The sequence below is a fragment of the Alosa alosa genome, chromosome 9 (assembly GCF_017589495.1).
Source record: "Alosa alosa isolate M-15738 ecotype Scorff River chromosome 9, AALO_Geno_1.1, whole genome shotgun sequence".
Taxonomy (NCBI): domain Eukaryota; kingdom Metazoa; phylum Chordata; class Actinopteri; order Clupeiformes; family Clupeidae; genus Alosa; species Alosa alosa.
This window is the reverse complement of record NC_063197.1, coordinates 11,442,631-11,460,929: the sequence shown is the minus strand read 5'-3', so window position 1 is coordinate 11,460,929 and position 18,299 is coordinate 11,442,631. Positions and strand designations below refer to the sequence as shown.

General features: G+C 41.2%; 1 protein-coding gene across 4 annotated transcripts; it reads left to right on the top strand.

The window, feature by feature from the left end:
• Positions 1 to 1,221: 1,221 nt before the first annotated feature.
• Positions 1,222 to 17,093, top strand: LOC125300719 (cytochrome P450 2J2). 4 transcript variants are annotated; one of them, XM_048252836.1, is made up of 12 exons: positions 1,222 to 1,759; positions 2,007 to 2,661; positions 5,982 to 8,753; positions 9,665 to 9,886; positions 11,210 to 11,372; positions 11,564 to 11,713; positions 12,078 to 12,238; positions 13,088 to 13,264; positions 13,964 to 14,102; positions 14,735 to 14,922; positions 15,185 to 15,326; positions 15,892 to 17,093. In XM_048252836.1, exons 4-12 carry the CDS (start codon positions 9,680 to 9,682, stop codon positions 16,065 to 16,067), a joined length of 1,503 nt encoding a protein of 500 aa, XP_048108793.1. In that variant the 5' UTR covers positions 1,222 to 1,759; positions 2,007 to 2,661; positions 5,982 to 8,753; positions 9,665 to 9,679; the 3' UTR covers positions 16,068 to 17,093. The 4 variants fall into 4 exon arrangements, with proteins under 4 accessions (XP_048108793.1, XP_048108795.1, XP_048108792.1 ...); XM_048252838.1 differs by having other exon boundaries at positions 5,958 to 6,722; XM_048252835.1 differs by having other exon boundaries at positions 5,958 to 8,753.
• Positions 17,094 to 18,299: the final 1,206 nt, after the last annotated feature.

Sequence of the window (18,299 nt, the reverse complement as noted above, 5' to 3'; positions counted from 1 at the left end):
CATCCAAGCGATCGCTTCGCTTCGCTGCTCTCTCCGCTGCACAAAGACATGGAGGATGGTGATGATGCAAGTCAAAGGAAATCAGACCTAGTTTGCATGGCGTTCGAATTCTGTGGCTATCGCCACACGTATCAGACAGGTGTATGTGTGTGTGTATCCATTGTGGAGGCGCTTTAGCATGGAGCATGGTGAAAACCATCAGCACAAATGGTGCCAGGTGCCAAGCTTGGTTAATGGAATCAGAAAGGCATGAACGAACATTTCAATGTTGCTTTGCAGGTGTTGCTATGACTTTCAGCACAATTTCACAGAAATATTTGTGGGCACATGGGGTTTCACTGGAACTGTCAAGACATTTTCAGAAATCTCCTTACTCTCTCACCTCCCCGCTCTGTCTCTCAGATAAATATATAGGTATGCTATGGTATTGTGTTTAAAGATTTTCATCCTGACTGAGGAATATTGTCACATGTCAGGATACATGACTTTTTAAAAAAGACAAAGCAAGAATCATTTATGCTACTGGGGTAGGTTACTGTATCTGACTCATTTTATTCTGCAGGCAGAGAGAATAATGAATACAGTGGCAGACAGTCTCCTTAATGGAATAAAACAAGTGTGTAAGGGTGTATCGCGAGTGGAATGCTTATGCTGCTGTTATGGCCCTATAATATAAATCGAACCCATGCCCAGTCTCTCTGATGTGGTGAGCAGAGTTAAGTAGACCTAGCAGACACATCATATTGTGCTCAAAAGCCTTTTTGCAAAGGATGGGCTAACCCTACGGTGCGAAGCAAAGAAAATCAAGGTATTTATCAGAGGGTTGTGTGAGATTGTGCTGTTTCTTTTATGTGCAAGGAGGTCATTTAACAGGGCAGGATATTTCCGCTGCGTCTCTTCGTCTCTACCGCTTATCAGTTGGCTGGAGGATATCTCGGGACGTGATCGAGCAGCGGAACACGTGACTCTGAGAGCGCGCAGTGTCCCGGTATTGATGAGCCCTCCTTTGCCTGCTGGCACATGAGGATTTAAGATGTTTACAGACAGTGCAGCATTTTTATTTCGACATGGCGATTGTATTATTAACATAATATGGGTTTTAGATTAGTTAGTGTTGCCACTCGTAATATCTGTGAGAACAAATGCATTCAATGTAGCCTAATATTTGGTCTAGAATTTTTATTATTATTATTTCTTAGAAAATTGGCGCTTTCTTTAATTGGGGACCAAAGTCTTTCAGTAGGCTACTTCGATGTTCCCACACGTAGAAGAAATAAAACTTTCCTTTTCTAGGCTTTCTTGAGTCTTCAATTTACCTAACTTTTCTGTCTGTCCCTTCCATCGGTTGGTGCTTAAGAGAGACAGAGAGAGAGAGAGAGAGAGAGAGAGACGTCTAAGGACGCGCTCTCCTCGTGCCTGCGGGATGAAGACTCATTGGTTTTCAGCACTGGACAGCACTCCTTGTCAACGGGAGAGAGATCCGAGCAAATCGCACCGTCATTTGCGTGGTATTGCACTGGACGTCGACCGCACTTACCCTACTCATCACTTCCCTGAACCGACGATCTGACTCTCGCGTTGTGTACTTTTTTTTTTACCGATCCAGCTTTCTTCACTTGGGTCTCTTATGACAGGAGCTCGTGATTGGGAAGGAGACACGTTTTTACGCACAGTGATTTATTCTTAAAGACGCATTTTACACGTGTTCTCTGGTTCGTGAAATGCAGACAGGGCTGTGAAATGTTTGATCTTGTAAACAGTAAGTGGTACCCTACAACCTTTGATCCGCTAATCAGTCAAGGTGTCATACCTAAACTAGTGGATTTTCACCTTAGACAGTTGTTTTTCTGGGAACTTGTTCCTGTCACTCTGACAATGTAAAACAAGCTGTGTGAAATATCCGCGACTAGCGCCGGAGACATTTGACGTGTGTCATCAAGGATTCATGCTACATTATAGACCTAATTTGTCGAATTAAACGACAACTCTGTGTTCTATTTTGACAGCTCATTTCTGCTGGAGAGAGTGATATAGCTTGCCAACAAGCCATGACTTTCCATGACTGTCCAACGGTTGGTTGTTTTTCACGGTACCTGTTGGATTGACCTCCAGGACTACCCTTTTTCTCAGGCTGCTCTCTATTTTGTTGAGAATTTATGGCGTGCTGTTGTCCAACCTCGCAAGGGTACAATTCCACCATGGAAGGCCAGTTGTAACGGAGGTCAACGCAGCTGCTGTGGACGACGTGATACATCTACGGCACTATGTTTTCTTGTAACACCAGTGCAATCACGGACTGGAGTTATTTTCTATCGCAGATACTGCCGCTTATGAACAAGTCGACAGGTTTTGTTCATAATAGCATTGAAAAAGTGGAAGCAGTCACGAACCCCATGGTGACCGCGTTGGAACCCGACCTCGCCGGGATGAGCGCAAGCCACCCGCCCCTGGACACAAACCACACGTCCGGGCTGGAACATGTCTTTCAGTACTCGTACTCCGAAAACAACCACCTATATACGGACTACAGAACGCCGCCCAAAGACTCGATCCCTCTGCCCAAAGCGGTCTTATACTTAGTCATGGCTGCATTAGTGGTAGTGGCGGTGGCTTATGCCATCGTTGGGCACCTTGTCAAAGATCTGGTCCATGAATTTGTTGGTAAGTTTTTTGCAAGTTTCACTTTCCAAAATGGATGAAACGTGATTTAACTTGATTTGCTTAGGTTTTGTAAAATAACTCTGTTTTATATGAGAAACCCATTTTACTCCAATTTCCTGTGTGTGTGTGTGTGTGTGTGTGTGTGTGTGTGTGTGTGAGAGAGAGAGAGAGAGAAAGAGAGAGAGAGAGAGAGAGAGCGAGAGAGAGTGTGTGTGTGTGTGTGTGTGTCATTAAGCATTGTGTGTGTGTGTGTGTGTGTGTCTCTGTGTGTGTGTGTGTGTGTGTGTGTGTGTGTGTGTGTGTGTGTATTGAAGAGAGTCAGTGTGCCATGCCTAACAGTGTGCCTATATTTTGTGTGCCTATGCATGTATTAGTTGGTAAGATATGGTACACAATCTTGATAATAATGTCACAAAGATTTTTTTATTTGTTTTGGCATGGGTAATATATGAGTAAAACATCTCAGTTGGGCCTGTTGGTCCATTTAAGGTTTGGGTAAGTTCCCTCACACCACCTCAGCCTCTTTTGACAGAGTCCTGTTTGACCTTGCACAGCTGGAAACAATAATGTAATGCAGCCTTAGGTTAGAAAGATTATGTTCACAGTCTCTCTCTCTCTCTCTCTTTCTACCTCCCTCCCTCCCCTCTCTCTACATGTAGGCTACATGGAACACATTAACACATTTCAAGTCTACAATTGTTATGCATTACTTTAGAATACAAAAAAACGCATAAACTAAATCAAAGAGCACCTGTATTGACCCAAGAGTGGAAATTATTCAGCTGGAAATAAATAAATAAATAAATAATTCCTACATGAAAAAATGGAAAACACATCCTTCCACATTTCAAAGTGACATTTTCGGCACACCTGATGTCCACCTAATTCGGCGGGGGCCAAGAGAAAAATCACCAGGCACAGGAAACTAGGTCTGTGAGCACTCAACAAAACTCCCGAGAATACCCCCACACACACACACACACACAACAGTGGCGGTATGCTTTCTCTCCCCTTCTCTCTCTATCTATCTATCTATTGCTCTTTATTTCTTCTCTCTCTTTCTTTCTGCCTTTCTTTGCCTCCCTGTCTGGTCTGTGCTCTGTCACGAGGTGTAAATGTGTAGATTGTTTTTGTTGTGTGGCTTTTTTTTTACCCTCGCTCCCGGGGGCCAGACATGAAAAGAGAAATCACACTCCCTCAGAATCTGTTGGGTTTTTTCTATCTGTCTTTTTCTCTCTCCTCAAAACCAATGTGGCAGCCTTGCACCTCCAGAGTAGAGGGAGAGGATGAGTGTGAGAGTGTGAGAATGTGTGTGTGTGTGTGTGTGTGTGTGGGTGTGGGTGTGTGTGTGTGTGTGTGTGTGTGTGTGTGTGTGTGTGTGTGTGTGTGTGTGTGTGTGTGTGTGTGTGTGTGTGGTGGGGTTGTTGGAACAGAGTTTAAAGGTAGATATTTTGGGTACACACATATCTCAATAGTGAACTCAAGCCAAGAGGTGGTAATTGAAACCTCATCTTGGATGGACATTTTAATTGTCCTAACCAACAGACTGGCCTTGTTTTTGAGGCAATCTGAGCATTGGGAGGGGAAAAAAAAGAAATCTGGAAATGCCTATGGTACGCATAAACCCAAAACCAACAGGGCATGGCAGATAATTAGCATAATCAACACAAGCTGTGCAAGATATGCTTTATTTGAGCGCGGCCACAAAGTGACTACCTGCTGTCATTTGCATAGATTTAGAGCAGGCCGTTATCTCTGTCCATTCACGGCGTATTGTACACTGTGGGGTGTGCCGTTCTAAGATCGAGTATTTACCAAAGCACTTCAACTGAATAACCTCCTCTCAGTGAGCAGCGTGGTGGTGATATCTGCTCTCATTTAACTCCTCACCCTGGCACTGTGAGAGGTGATAGTGAGAGGACGGTCCTGCTCCTGGCCATGCGAGGTCAAAGCTGCAGGCAACTCAATGATTTGAAACAGACGGCAAATTAATTTTCCTTGGAATGGAGGTACCATAACACGCCTAGCTCACATGGGTGCCTATTCAGATGATACATTGGGACCATTTAAAGGAGATTTCCGTGAATGTCATCATTTTATGGAAACTAATGGAGGAAGCTGGACTATAATGTAGACTAATTCTGCAGTGCACCTGCATGAACCCCTGATATGATGATTGGATGGAGAACAGCCCTAGTGTCATTTACAATTCCAATCCCAAATTACTGTAAATGTTCAAGTTCAACCTGAGGGATATTCTTTTTTATTTTATTTTATTATTTTGTTAAAATCGTTCATGTGTATTTAATTGTTTAGTGCAAAACAATGTTTTATACAAATATAAGAAATATAAGATTTCATATATAGAGATTACCATCTCTTCATTCATGCAGTAACTAAGGTTTATCTGTTGCAGGTACCATATGAAAAACTACACTCATTTCAGCAAATCATTGGATGGTTGACAAAACTATAAAATGTGTGTGTTTGTGTGTGTGTGTGTGTGTGTGTGTGTGTGTGTGTGTGTGTGTGTGTGTGTGTGTGTGTATAAGTAAGTAAGTATATGGTGTTGGTGGTGAGTTCAGCCTAACATAGAAGAGAATAATTACACCTCCGGCCTGAGGCTGCCACCCCACTAGTACAGGCGATTCCCCTCATTTAAGCTGCGTGTCTGTCAGCACATTGATTGATGGCTGAAATCCACACTGTATTCACAGGCGTGATGGGGAGGATTCTGTGGCAGCCATGTCACACAAGAAACAATTTTTTGGTGCGTTGATTCTAATGGAATTGTGAAGCCATCAAACCGTAATTCACTCAAATAGAAATAGGTTCTCACATGAATATGTATGGAGAACATTGTCTTTTCATTCCACATGAAGCCATGTGTATTACACAAACATTGAATAGATGTGACTTGTAATATATCATGTTTCACAAAAACATCTCCTGCAGCTTAGCAGCAGAGTATGTTTACCATTACACGCTTAAATTCCATTTGCAAAGCTGACTACCATTTATGTGAATGATGCTTATTCTGCTGTGTAAAATGATGGCAAATTCTATCTTGTATGTATGGCAAGATAATATATAAGTGCCATGCGTGTGATGTATCCTTCAGAGTTAGAATGTCTAACAGCAGGCGAATGCTGTGTTGTGCTGTGTCTTATTCAGTCCCCCAATAAACATGTAAATACAAGCAAATATTTTCCCTATTCTCCCCCAGGGCTTATGCCATTGGCAGGGAATATTTATTTGATAAAATAAATTCATGTTCTCTTTCCTCCTCTCCTCAGACTGGGTTTTTGGTTCTCGTTCAGTCAGGGCGAACAGCACCAAGAGTGACATCCACTGCATCACCAACACCGTGAATGAGATGAGTGATCTGCCACAAATTGTGGAAACAAACTTCATTTCCCATGACCACCCAAATTGCTCAGGTGCCATCAAGGACGAGGAGATTGTGGTGACCATTGATGAGACGTTGCAACTACCTCGTGAAGTCTACAGCGGGACCTAGCTTTTGGAATGCCACCAATTGCCAGTCCACCTTGAGGCAAGGGAATTTGCACTGCAGCAAGTCTACTTGTGTTTAATTAACAAGAGATGTTGCCTGGTCTCGTTTGCAGTCAGTGCAACATGACCTGGCTGTTGCTTGTGATGTAATCACAAGATGTTTTGTCAGGAAAAGGTTTTCTTAAAACGATCCGGAAGAGACAGAATATCCGCGACTGGTTGCACCCAGATTTGATGCTCTTTGATCTTTTGATCAAATCCGATTAAATGCCCTTTTCTGACGCTTGATCTTGCAACCGAAACAGCTACGAAAGAACAGTGACACAGTCTCAATTTTAGTCAACACATTTTGTGGATGACATTTTGAATCTATGTATGGACAGCAAAAAAACACTTGTTACATGACGGGATTCTGTCTTTTCCCTTCTACACACTCTGAGTCTTTGTCTTTTCATGTGCAACATGCTATTGAATCATGTTATTTTTTTCCTTATTACATGTTTCAAACTGATGAAGATCCAGCACATCTTGGGCATTGTGTCAAAGTAAGAGCCACCTGATGTTTTAGTCATGTTGCATTCGCAGACCCAAGGTCACCCATGTTACATTTTTGTCCTGCCACAAGCATCCTTATCCACAAGGGGGAAGTATTGCACAATTGAGCAATCACTTACACATACTGTACTGTAAATACACATTGAAAATACTGTCTTTCAGTTCTCTTCTCTCTCTCTCTCTCTCTCTCTATCAGTTAAACATGTGCCAGTGTGATCTGAAAATTGGTGTTTTGTTTTCCCGTTTCCATATGTGTGTTTGCATTTAGCTATGAAAACATGTGGCTCCTCAACGCACCTCAACACCCCCCGCCCTCTCTCTCTCTCACACACACACACACACACACACTTCAGTATTTACCTCTTAAAGATAAGGGCTATGCGCCAGTACTGTGTAGCGATTTAGTGTGTCTGTACATTGACTCCTTTTAGGGACAGAGAATCGGAGTGCTCTAACACACCCAGCCAACCCATTCATGAGATGCAGATTGTTATGACTTTCAGTGCAGTATTTCAGTGAAATGCACACATAAGGTAAACTTATTTCGACGTGATTTGAAAAAGAAAATATCAGTGTTAGGCCACAAATGAAAGAAAACATTCTTAAATGTTGAAAGTACAATCATTAGAGTTAAAGTTTCTATTTTATGACTTACTATGACTTAACGTAGCACTTTTCTAAGACCTGAAATGACTTTAAAGGCACATCTATGAAATATAAAAAGATTCCACTGTTTCTCTCAAATGTTGAAAGGTTGAGGTGTTACTGAGAGAAAAATGAAGTGGCGCTACACAAATAAAACTGAATTGAATTGATTCCATGAACTGTACATTTATACTACTCTTTGTGCCTGGTGTCCAACATTTCTCTATGGCACTTGCTCCTGCTTCCTTCTGTAGTTTTGCAGTGTCTGAAATCCAAATAAAGCGCAAATCATGCAGCAAAATTGCACTGTGTGATTTAAATGACAAAATCTCATAATAGCTGTTCCATTCTGTATCCAGATTATGAGTTTCACAGCATTGCTGTTGGGAAAGTTGTCAGAGAATACTGTGGCAGTAGAGTTTGGTCAGATCTCAACAGTGTGCTTGCAGGGTCATATTAGAGGGGCAATGCCACCATCTGTGAGCTTTGCTTTGGCAGAATCTGTCACGATACCACTTCTGTTCAGACAAGACTACAGATCAGACTAAAACGGCCCCTGCTCCAGGTCAGTGGGCTGTCACACCCTCAGCCATGTACACATCCCTGACACATGCCAGAGCTGAAAGTATTTGCAATTTAAGTGAAATGAAACATTTTCTTAACCTTCGGAAAATCCTGGAATTTCACATTTCAATCTGACCCCCCCACCACATACAGTTCACATTTCACACGAGAACACGGCAATATTTTATTTAATTTCACACAAGAACACGGCAATATTTTATTTAATTTTACACGAGAACACGGCGATATTTGTATTTCTTATAATTTGTTTGATGTGGTCTATATCTGGCTTTAAGGATAGGTCTACAATGATTGGCATCTCTTCGTCCATGGAAATTGGAACAACTGCTTCTGTTTGATGAGAGAAAGAAGAAATGAGGTAGAGAAAAGGTCTGACTAGTCTCAACCCAGTAGCAGATCAAACCTGTATAGCTAGAAAACAGATTATATAAGCGCTCTTTCTTTAAAATGAACTGCTATTTCCACAGGATTAATAGGAACAGATATCACCTTTTCAGAGGCAACGCTGAAAATGGAACTGATATAACAAAACAAATACCAAACCTGATTATCTCTGTTTGTTTGGGAGCACCATTGTTCAGTGTGAACTACTTAGAAAACGTTTGACAAAGTGTTGCCAAGTTTCTTTTGTAAGGTTGTTGTGCAATGCTTGTGTAAGTGGACTTCAATCAGCAGGCAAATGCAAACATAACAAAAGGCTGGGGAGAATGGTCAGCGTGGTTTATTCCTCTAGTGAACTCTGCGTGGTCTGCATTGGCCAGCACTGGAATTGCTCAGAAGTACAAACCCAAGTAAGTACTGTAACTGTAGCTGTCATTTTCTTTTTTTCCAAACACAGTGGTCACAACAAATAGCAGAGGCATTGACAGAATTTTGTGGTATTCTACAGACTTTTTTACAGACTTGTCTCAATTATTTACTATGTTCTCATCTGATGTAGCTTATATAACTATTGATTCATTCCTGTTGCTGTTATTTATATAGCCAAATGGGTTTGTATGTATGCATTTGTGTAGATGTGCAGATGTTGCAGGTGTGTTTTTTTCTCTCTGCCTCCCTATGTGTGTGTGTGTGTGTGTGTGTGTGTGTTTGTGTGTTTGTGTTTATATGGAGATGTCTAAGTTGATGCTTTTATCTCTGAGTTGATACGCTGAGAGCGATAAAGAGAAAGAGAGAGAGACAGTTAAAAAAGGCCACGGCTCATCAGTGGAGGCACACTGTGACATTGAGAACAGATAATTATCTACCCTGACTTATTAAAATTGATGAAGTGTACCTTAACGCAAACAGGGCACAGCCAATTACCAATATCTTGTAAGCCTTAAATTCAATCAAGCTTGAAGGCAACTGGGAGGAGATTGCAATTAGCTCCCATTAACATTTAAGATGGACTTTTCAGTGGCCTGGCCGCCCACCACCGTGATGGCTTTAATTAATTGTTTTGTGGGCAGTAAGTGGCTCTATGGATTTTTGTTTTGTTTTGTTTTGCAACAGTAAGCACTCTGAATATTTTTTACCATGATATCGACAAAGCTTATAAACATGCATGCACACGCTCTCACACACAGAGGGAGAGAGAGACATTTGAACATTTACAGCATATATCAGATATACATCAATTTCAAAGTATTATATAGTACAATGTCATAATGACACAAGTCAGATATTTCTGTTTTTTTAATTATTATTATTTGGCTTGCAGCGCTATTGAAGAACAATGGCAACGCTATTCAGTGCTCTATGGCATCTCCTGGGTGCATGGGTAGATGTGCAGGGCATCCTGGTGTTCCTGTGTGCCTTGATCCTAGTCAAATACGTGAGAGATTTTCCCCATAAGGACCTCCCACCTGGACCCTTCCCTTTGCCCATTGTTGGGAATCTGTTTAGCATTGGGCTGAAGGATCCTTTGGCAGGTTTTAGAAAGGTAAGTGAACAACTTGAGACGTAAAGTTATTTAAAGCAACACTATGCAATAATTTGCCACTTTTTGAGGTGTGTTTCTATCAGGCAACAAGTTTTAGTATCATCTTTACATTATTTTTGATGGTATATCATGTGAAGGATAGATAAGCACCTATGTTGTTTCCGCCAGCCATCCAGAGTGTCCACATGCAGTCCTGTGTTATGGGCTGGAACAAACCGCAAAAATGAAAAAGAAACTATTTCACACCATAACATTATGGTGGATTATATTGCGAAAAGACACCATTTAGTATGTTAGCACGCTTCTAACAGTGCAAAGATGTGTGTTTGCAAGGTTTTGCATGCATGACCAAAACTCCCACAGTGCTGATGTAACATTTACTTACTCATTCACACATGCACACGCACACACACACACACACACACACACACACACACACTGAGTGAAATGTCAATTGAGTTATGACTGGAGTGATATTAGTTCCTCACAGAATGTTCTCCCTCAGGCTACAGTAAGAATTCCTGAAACTTGAAACAGCCTATATGTCTTCATATCTAATCTTTCCAGGATTACTGTTACTTCAGTGCTGTGCCATGGATACATCACACAGCAGATTAGGGTCATTTTGGCCATATGATCTCATCTCGTGTGTGTGGACTGGATTGCTTTACACTCTGTAAAGCACCATGAGACATGTGTAATGTTTTGTCATTCTATAAGTGAAATTAAATTGAAAATTAAATTGAATCTTTGACACACTGATTCAAGCCAAATGCTAATAAAAATGGAATTTACATTTACATTGATTCATTTAGCAGACACTTTTAACCAAAGCGACTTACAAAATGAGGAACAACATTCTAGCTAATGCTACAACAATGAACACTACTATACAGAGGAGGCCTTAGGTAACAAATAATGCTGATGAATATCACCGAATATCCTGGCTATGTACTCTTTGAATAGCATGACCAGGTTAATTTTGTGTTACAGTACTGTGAACTCTCCACTGGTTTTTGTATGCCATAGAACTGCTATACAATACCAGTCACCCCTGTGGCAACACTGGTATAATTGCACTTTTATAGAACTTCTTTCTTTCTTTCTTTCTTTCTTTCTTTCTTTCTTTCTTTCTTTCTCTCTTTCTTCTTTCTTTCTTTCTCTCTCTCTCTCTTTCTGTCTCTCTCTTTCTTTTTCTTTTTAATGTATGTTGTATGGCATGTCTGTGTTGTCTGTGTCTTCTGAATGGACCGAGTCTGGCAATAAAAGTGATGATGATGATGATGATGATGATGACAACATCCTTTCCTGTTTTGTTCATAGATTGTAGAGACATATGGGCATGTGTCCTTGGTTGACATTGGAGGTTACCAATGTATTCTCCTCTCTGGGTACAAAGGATTCAAGGAGGCATTTGTGGAGCAGGCTGACCTCTTTGCAGATCGTCCCAACTACCCTCTCAACAACAAGCTCTGCAAAGGCCTCGGTAGATCACTAGAATTGCATTATGATAAAAAGTCTTTTATGCAACTGAATCGGCTAACAATATTTCACAATAGTGGTTATTGACTAACACATATACTGTATAGCTGAAAATGAATCCTAATAACAGATGTCATAGGCATGAGGTCCTGCAGAGACTCTCATGCTCGGATGTGTTGTTTGGGTCGGATCCAGGTATCATTTCTTCCAGTGGTCCCATGTGGAAGCACCAGAGGCGCTTTGCTCTGTCCACCCTCAAGTACTTTGGCGTGGGGAAGAAAACCCTGGAGAATTCCATCCAACGTGAGAGCCAGTGGCTCTGTGATGCTATCCAGGCAGAGGGAGGTCAGTGTGGTCCTCTGGAGCTCAGTGCTGCCCCCCACAGGCATGGAGTGATAAGATAAGCAAACACTCAGGGATTTGCTCAGGATTAAGGATTTCAGTCAGACCTTCAATGTCAAGTATTGGCACGCACACATAAGAAGAATCATGCACATTCCTCTTGGTACTGTGCTGTATGTGCCGTACTGATGTAACTGTATTCTTAGCCTGCAAAGTCACCGTATTCTCTGGGTGATTTTTTTTATAATCTATTATTAACCAAGTCACTTTTGTTTTTTAAGTTGAAATACACTCTGTTGGAAGAAATATAAAAACTGGATTGCTTTATTCATACGTATTTATTGTATTTTCTCTTTCCAATTTCCAGGTTTGCCTTTCAATCCACACTGTGTTCTGACCAACGCCGTGGCAAATATAATCTGTTCATTAGTGTTCGGGCATCGGTTTGAGTATGATGACCACAACTTCCACGACATGCTGAAATGTTCAGATGAAGTCTTCCAGCTGCCTGCAACCATCTGGGGTCGAGTAAGGTCCAAAAGTCCTAACAACAACACATCTATTTAGCTCCACACAGCTCTCTGTTTTATGTTATCAGCACTGCAGCATCTGTGAAGTTTCCTCCAGTGATATATTACAGTCTGTGTGCAGAATAATAGTTGAGTGGAGTCATCTCTATCTATCTACTCACCCAAGTGAAGCGTAACGTGTTTGAGCAATGACAGATGAAAACATCACTGCGTTGGTAAATTTGTCCGCCTCGCCTCTGTGGGACATTTATTCATTTTTCTGTCTCCATTCATTCATTATCCACATGTTTAGGGACCGAGCACCAGAGGTGCAGGCTGCGGCACAAACATGAACTTGGGCTCACACATATATTTTAGATTCCACAATGTAGCCACATTTTGCTGAGATGACAGCTTTGTACAGTTTTGGCATTCTCCCATCTGGCCTGCAGATAGACTTCTGGAAGGTTTTTTTTCAACCGTCTTGAAGGAGTTCCCATGCATGTTGAGAAACTGTTGGCCAACTTTGTTTTACTCATTAATTTAAAAGTACTCCAGGGGACTGCCACATTAAGATGGTTCTGATCATTTCAATAAATGTGCAGTGTAGTCATGATAATTGAATGATACTTTCCTTGAATTTCCCCTTGGGGATCAATAAAGTATCTATCTATCTATCTATCTATCTATCTATCTATCTATCTATCTATCTATCTGATACTTGTTAGATTTAGCACACACACCACATGTGAGCATTTGACGGACTCATCAGATGTGAGTGCATTGTTGGATGAGAAAATGTCAGTCGTGAAACCTTAATGCTTGGGCCCATCATTGCCACTAGTATATTTTCTCATTCTTTTCACAGCTGTATAACCAGTGTCCTACACTGATGCAATTTCTGCCAGGAAGGCATCAGTCAGCCTTTTCCAACCTGACCAGAATCAAGCAGTTTATCAAGCAGGAAGTGGAGAGGCACAGGGAGGACCGGAGCCCGGCGAACCCCAGAGACTACATCGACTGCTACCTGGAGGAAATCGAGAAGGTGGAATCTATACTACTGTACTTAAAGCGTTGACATCACCGTGTTAGTGTTTGCAATACAAATACAAAGCAGATCTTGAGAAAGAATGAGTGACTGATGAATAATGTTTCACTACAGTGTAAAGAGAAGTTTTCTACATGGACTATCCATAGGTTAAGCTCAAGATCAAATTTATGTATATAATACATTATCATGCACAATGGTCATTCAGTGCCATAGTGTGTGATCATGTGCACTAAAATGTTAGTGTTTTTGTTAACATTCCAGAGATGCTTATGTTTCCATTTTGTTATGAAGCACCATCAGTAATCTCACTAGGTTGGTGTCAGCAGGTCTAGCAGGTCTAGTCACCCACAACATAAGTGACCCCAATTTGAATGATGAGCAATGTCTTAAGTCTAACTAGAGCTTATTTATTAACTCTCTAGTCTAGACCACAAATATTGATGAGTCAGCTCAATGCTCCCACACAAAAGGTGTAACTCATGTATGGAAACTTTGCTTGTTGATAGACATTGTTTTTTGCCCGCTATTTAAGTCAAGCTTTAACTAAGGTTTTCTATACCTAACAGTATTGAGCCATTGGGTCATTGTTTGTAAATGTAAATGTTATGCCTTGCTCAGACAGACTGCGGTATATACTGCCCTCCTCTAACAGACTGGCTTCATAATTCTGTTGTTGTTGTGGTGCTTTTCTAGTGTACTGACCCATCCGCTGGTTTTACGGAGGAGAATCTGCTGTACTGCGTGGTGGATCTGTTTGGAGCCGGCACAGAGACCACCGCTAACAGCTTGAGATGGGCCGTCCTGTTCATGGCCAACCACCCATCTGTTCAAGGTATTTACCTGATTATGTGCTCTCCCTCTGGACAGAGGAGATGAGAAGGATGCTCTGCAGCCAAGAGCAGAGTTGAGCCTGCTGCAGAATACAAAGACAAGGGCTTGCGAGAGGGAGAAATAACACAGTGGCTGCACATACAGACATTTAATCACTGTGTTTTAATAAATGCATCCCATCATGCAGTGGTTTCAGCTTAGGATTTCATTGGACAAGTCTGATCTGGTCACCTCTGGAAAGTTATTTTGGTCAGTTCCTTATTGCAGTTACAATTGGGAAATGTCTGTGCTGCCTTGTTTTATTTTTCTTCCCTTGTACTCACACTTGGATATCAGTTGAGGCTAAAATGTTGCTGTGGTGTCTATGTCACCGTCTTATTCATGGGTTGGCTTATTCATCACATTATTACAAATAACTGTGTTTCTCACAAAAAAAGATATTCAGTGCACCTCGCAAGGGAATCACAGACCTACTCAAGTTACTTGCTTTGACTCTGTAAAGCGACCTTGAGTTTGAGAAAAGCACTATATAAATAAAACTTATAATCATTATTATTTATTAAAATGGTTGAAATTTCAAATCCCATCAAATCTATTTTCTGGTGTATTTTCTGCCACGTTGCTCTTACTCAGAAAAGGTGCATGCGGAGATTGATCGAGTGATTGGCCACTCTCGCCAGCCCTCCATGGACGACCGAATGGACATGCCGTATACTTACGCCGTGGTGCACGAGATTCAGCGGTGTGGCAACATCGTCCCCTTCACGCCTCCCAGGGTGTCTAATAAGGACACCACTGTCGCAGGGTGTCAGATTCCGAAGGTCAGTCGGCACAGAGTCAACAATTGCACAGGCTTTCACAACACAACACCATATACTGAATTCAGTATAGTACACTATGTAGTGGATGAGTGAATGTTCTGAACACAGGTTTGGAGTATCAGCAAAGATTCTAGAACAGAGCTCCGCTCTAGAATCTTTGTTATCAGTTACCTGCCAGAGAAATATAACTACAAGCTAAAGCTACAGTACGAGAGGCAGCAATGTGTGCTTACCTGTTCAACCGCTTGATTCTTTTACTCAGGGAATGATGGTGCTCCCAATGCTCAAGCCAATTCTCTATGACGTTAATGAGTACAGCCACCCAGAGGAGTTCAACCCAGGCCATTTCCTTGATGGAGATGGCAACTTTATGAAAAGAGATAACTTCATACCCTTCTCAATAGGTAGTACACTTCTGTGTCCCCGGCTATCCTGTCAAAACACAATATTTACACTCTGACATCAATGTTATGGAAAACAATGTAAGAACTGCAAGGGTATAGTTCATTGTGAGTATTGACTACGTTTCCATGATACTGCCTTGTTTGGATTGGGGGTGTGAAGCAGGAGGGAGTTGGAAGAAGAGGAGTAGACTTGAGTGTTATTGTTTAAGTATTGGTACTGGATGGCACTGGAGAGGTCGGTTGTTTCAGTCTAGTACAGTATAACTCGTTGTCTACAGCATGTAACAACCCCTTATGAGGATCTGACGTTTTACAGCAGTATCAAGTATTAATGAAATAATACAACACAATATGATACAATTTTATTGTCAGTTTTCACTGTTTTTCCCCCTTGCATTCCTATGCAGCCTGTTCAAGGAAATAATTGCACAAATTTGCACAAAGTGCATTTTCATACAACACCCAAACCTTGTACACATACATTACAAAAACAAAAATCAACAAGTCAAAAGTTGTGTTTCAAGGCCTGTGTCGTGTTGCTCAGGAATGTGTCTTCTCTTGGCAGGAAAGAGAGCGTGCCCGGGTGAACAGCTGGCCAGGATGGAACTCTTGGTCTTCTTCACCTCTCTCATGCAGCACTTTCACTTCCAGACCCTGGAGGGCCAGACGCTCAGGGTGGAGGGAACAGTGGGGATCACCTCTGGGCCAAAGCCCTTCAAGATACGCGCCATAGCAAGATGATGGCACCACTGGCTCATCCATATACCAGGAGGAAGGACATACAGTATTACTGACGTGAATTGTTGTGAAAAGAACTGATATTCACTACAGTTGCATATTGCACTGATATGAATTGTTACTAATGTCGATGCTGCTGCGTAGTGTGAGTGATGTTTGTTATCTTGTTGTTGCTGTCTTTTTTACATAGTGTGGTTGTGGATGAATTAAAAACAAATGATGCTGTCAACATTTTCTGACCTCCTATTAGAAAAAGTCAAATGGAACGCCACTTAAAGTCAGAGTTCCTACTTGTATCTAATCCATGAATCTGAACTTTTCCCAGATTTCAGAACTGTGAAATTTCAAGTCAGAAATATCGATCTTCCAAGTTGTCTGATACGTAGCGTAAAACCTCCATGGTCAAAACAAACCCTCTCGGTACCACTTCTGTTGAGGTTTATCCAACACTGCATGCATTCTATCTCCCTTTCCTTTCTGACACCTTACCGTCAACGCCACAACTCTCAGTGCTTTATAGCACACTTTGTGATTAATAGAACACTACTGACTGTGCTAATTAAGGTCATTACAATTGTACACTGACTGTAAGCTGCAGTGGAGGAGCAGGGACAGGGAGAGATGGAAAACCCATTGGATCCCCCAGAGGGGAAGGTCTGCTCAACCCAATATCAACATCATGGGTGAGTGATTATGCATATGCTGCTTTTTAAGTGTTTGTGCCCAGTCATTCTGCTGTAAGTTGGTTGGAGGTTATAAGATAAGACTTGTTTGTCATGAGCCTGAATAACCAAAACATTTGTTTAAAGTGCCAGTTTGTCATTAAACTGGCCCCCCAAATATTCAAAAATGGCAAAGAAAGGTAGTGCAGAGGTGAGATGATCTAAACCTGGAAACCACTGGAAAACACTTACTTGTCTTGCACTTGTCTAATCCTCTTTTGAGCCATCACTTACTGTATGTGAAAGTTGTAGAATACCATGGAATTATGAAATACCAATTGAATAAAGCAGATTTAATGATTGGTCATTATTTGTGAGAAATTACGCACTGCCTTCTCTCTCCGCCCTTCGCTTCCTGTAGCATTTGATCAGTGCTCTTTTTAAGTTGAACTAGGGTAGTGCTTACTGTAACTACTAGCTACTACAAACTGTTTTACACTACAAACTGTTTGCATGATCACAAAAGATAGAATGGCACACGAAAATGAGAAAAACAGTCTTGTTTAAAATGAAACATATACACATATCACCCCATGTGTTCATGAATTTGTACATATAATAGAATGGCAAGAGCTGTTTTCTCCCACCATGCACATTTGGTCTCCCCCAAAAGTTGACTCCATAGCTGTACGGCCTTGTTTCATGAAGTTAACAGGTAAGGATCTGATAAACTGTGTGACATTTAAAGTATGGTTAAGTTATATTACGTGGAATTTGTCATGAAAAGAAATCTATATATCAGATTAATCTCTGATTACAAACTCATCTGTCCAATCATCTCTTCAGTCAACAACTCTCAGTTGATCATTAACTAAAATGGTCCAGTTGCCAGGTTCAAGTGACAGTGATGTCATATGACGTTACCCGTTATCTATACAGTATATCAGTCTCTGTTGATCATTAACTTAACATTAAATATTGATCAAATTAATTTGGCTTTTTTAACAAAAAATCCCTTCTTTAATGTTTTAAATTTAAGCATGTCTGCATGGATAGGTCTCAATTAGGCCTGCACATCTGGATACTGCAATTTTACTCTATTTGTCTTTGCAAAACTGGTCAAGTTCTGCCAGATTAGAAGGGGATCGTGTGTGACCAGCCCTTTTTAAAACCAGCCACAGATTTTCTATAGGATTGAGATCTGGGCTTTGACTCGGCCACTCCAGAACATTCACCTTGTTGTCTTTAAACCATTTCTTTTGTTTTTGCTATAGGCTTCGGCTCATTGTCTTGCTGGAGAGTACTGTAAATCTTCTCCAAAGTTGTAGTTCTATAGAATGAATCAGATTGTCTTCCAGGATTTCCATAGATTTTGCTGAATTCATTTTACTTTTACCTTTACAAGCCTTCCAGGGCCTGCTTTCTAGAAGTATCCCCACAGCATGATACTGCCACCACAATGATTCAAATTAGGGATGGTGCGTTCTTGGTGATGTGCAGTGTTTGGTGTGCACCAAAAATAACATCTAGTCTGATGGCCAAAAAGCTACATTTTGGTCTCATCAGACCAATG

What these genes read in the sequence shown, in the direction of transcription:
- LOC125300719 (XM_048252836.1), top strand. Translation starts at nt 9,680, where the DNA reads ATGGCAACGCTATTCAGTGCTCTATGGCATCTCCTGGGTGCATGGGTA. An exon ending in CAAGCTCTGCAAAGGCCTCG is followed by an intron (nt 11,373 to 11,563) that starts GTAGATCACTAG and finishes GGTCGGATCCAG; the next exon opens with GTATCATTTCTTCCAGTGGT. An exon ending in TGCTATCCAGGCAGAGGGAG is followed by an intron (nt 11,714 to 12,077) that starts GTCAGTGTGGTC and finishes TCCAATTTCCAG; the next exon opens with GTTTGCCTTTCAATCCACAC.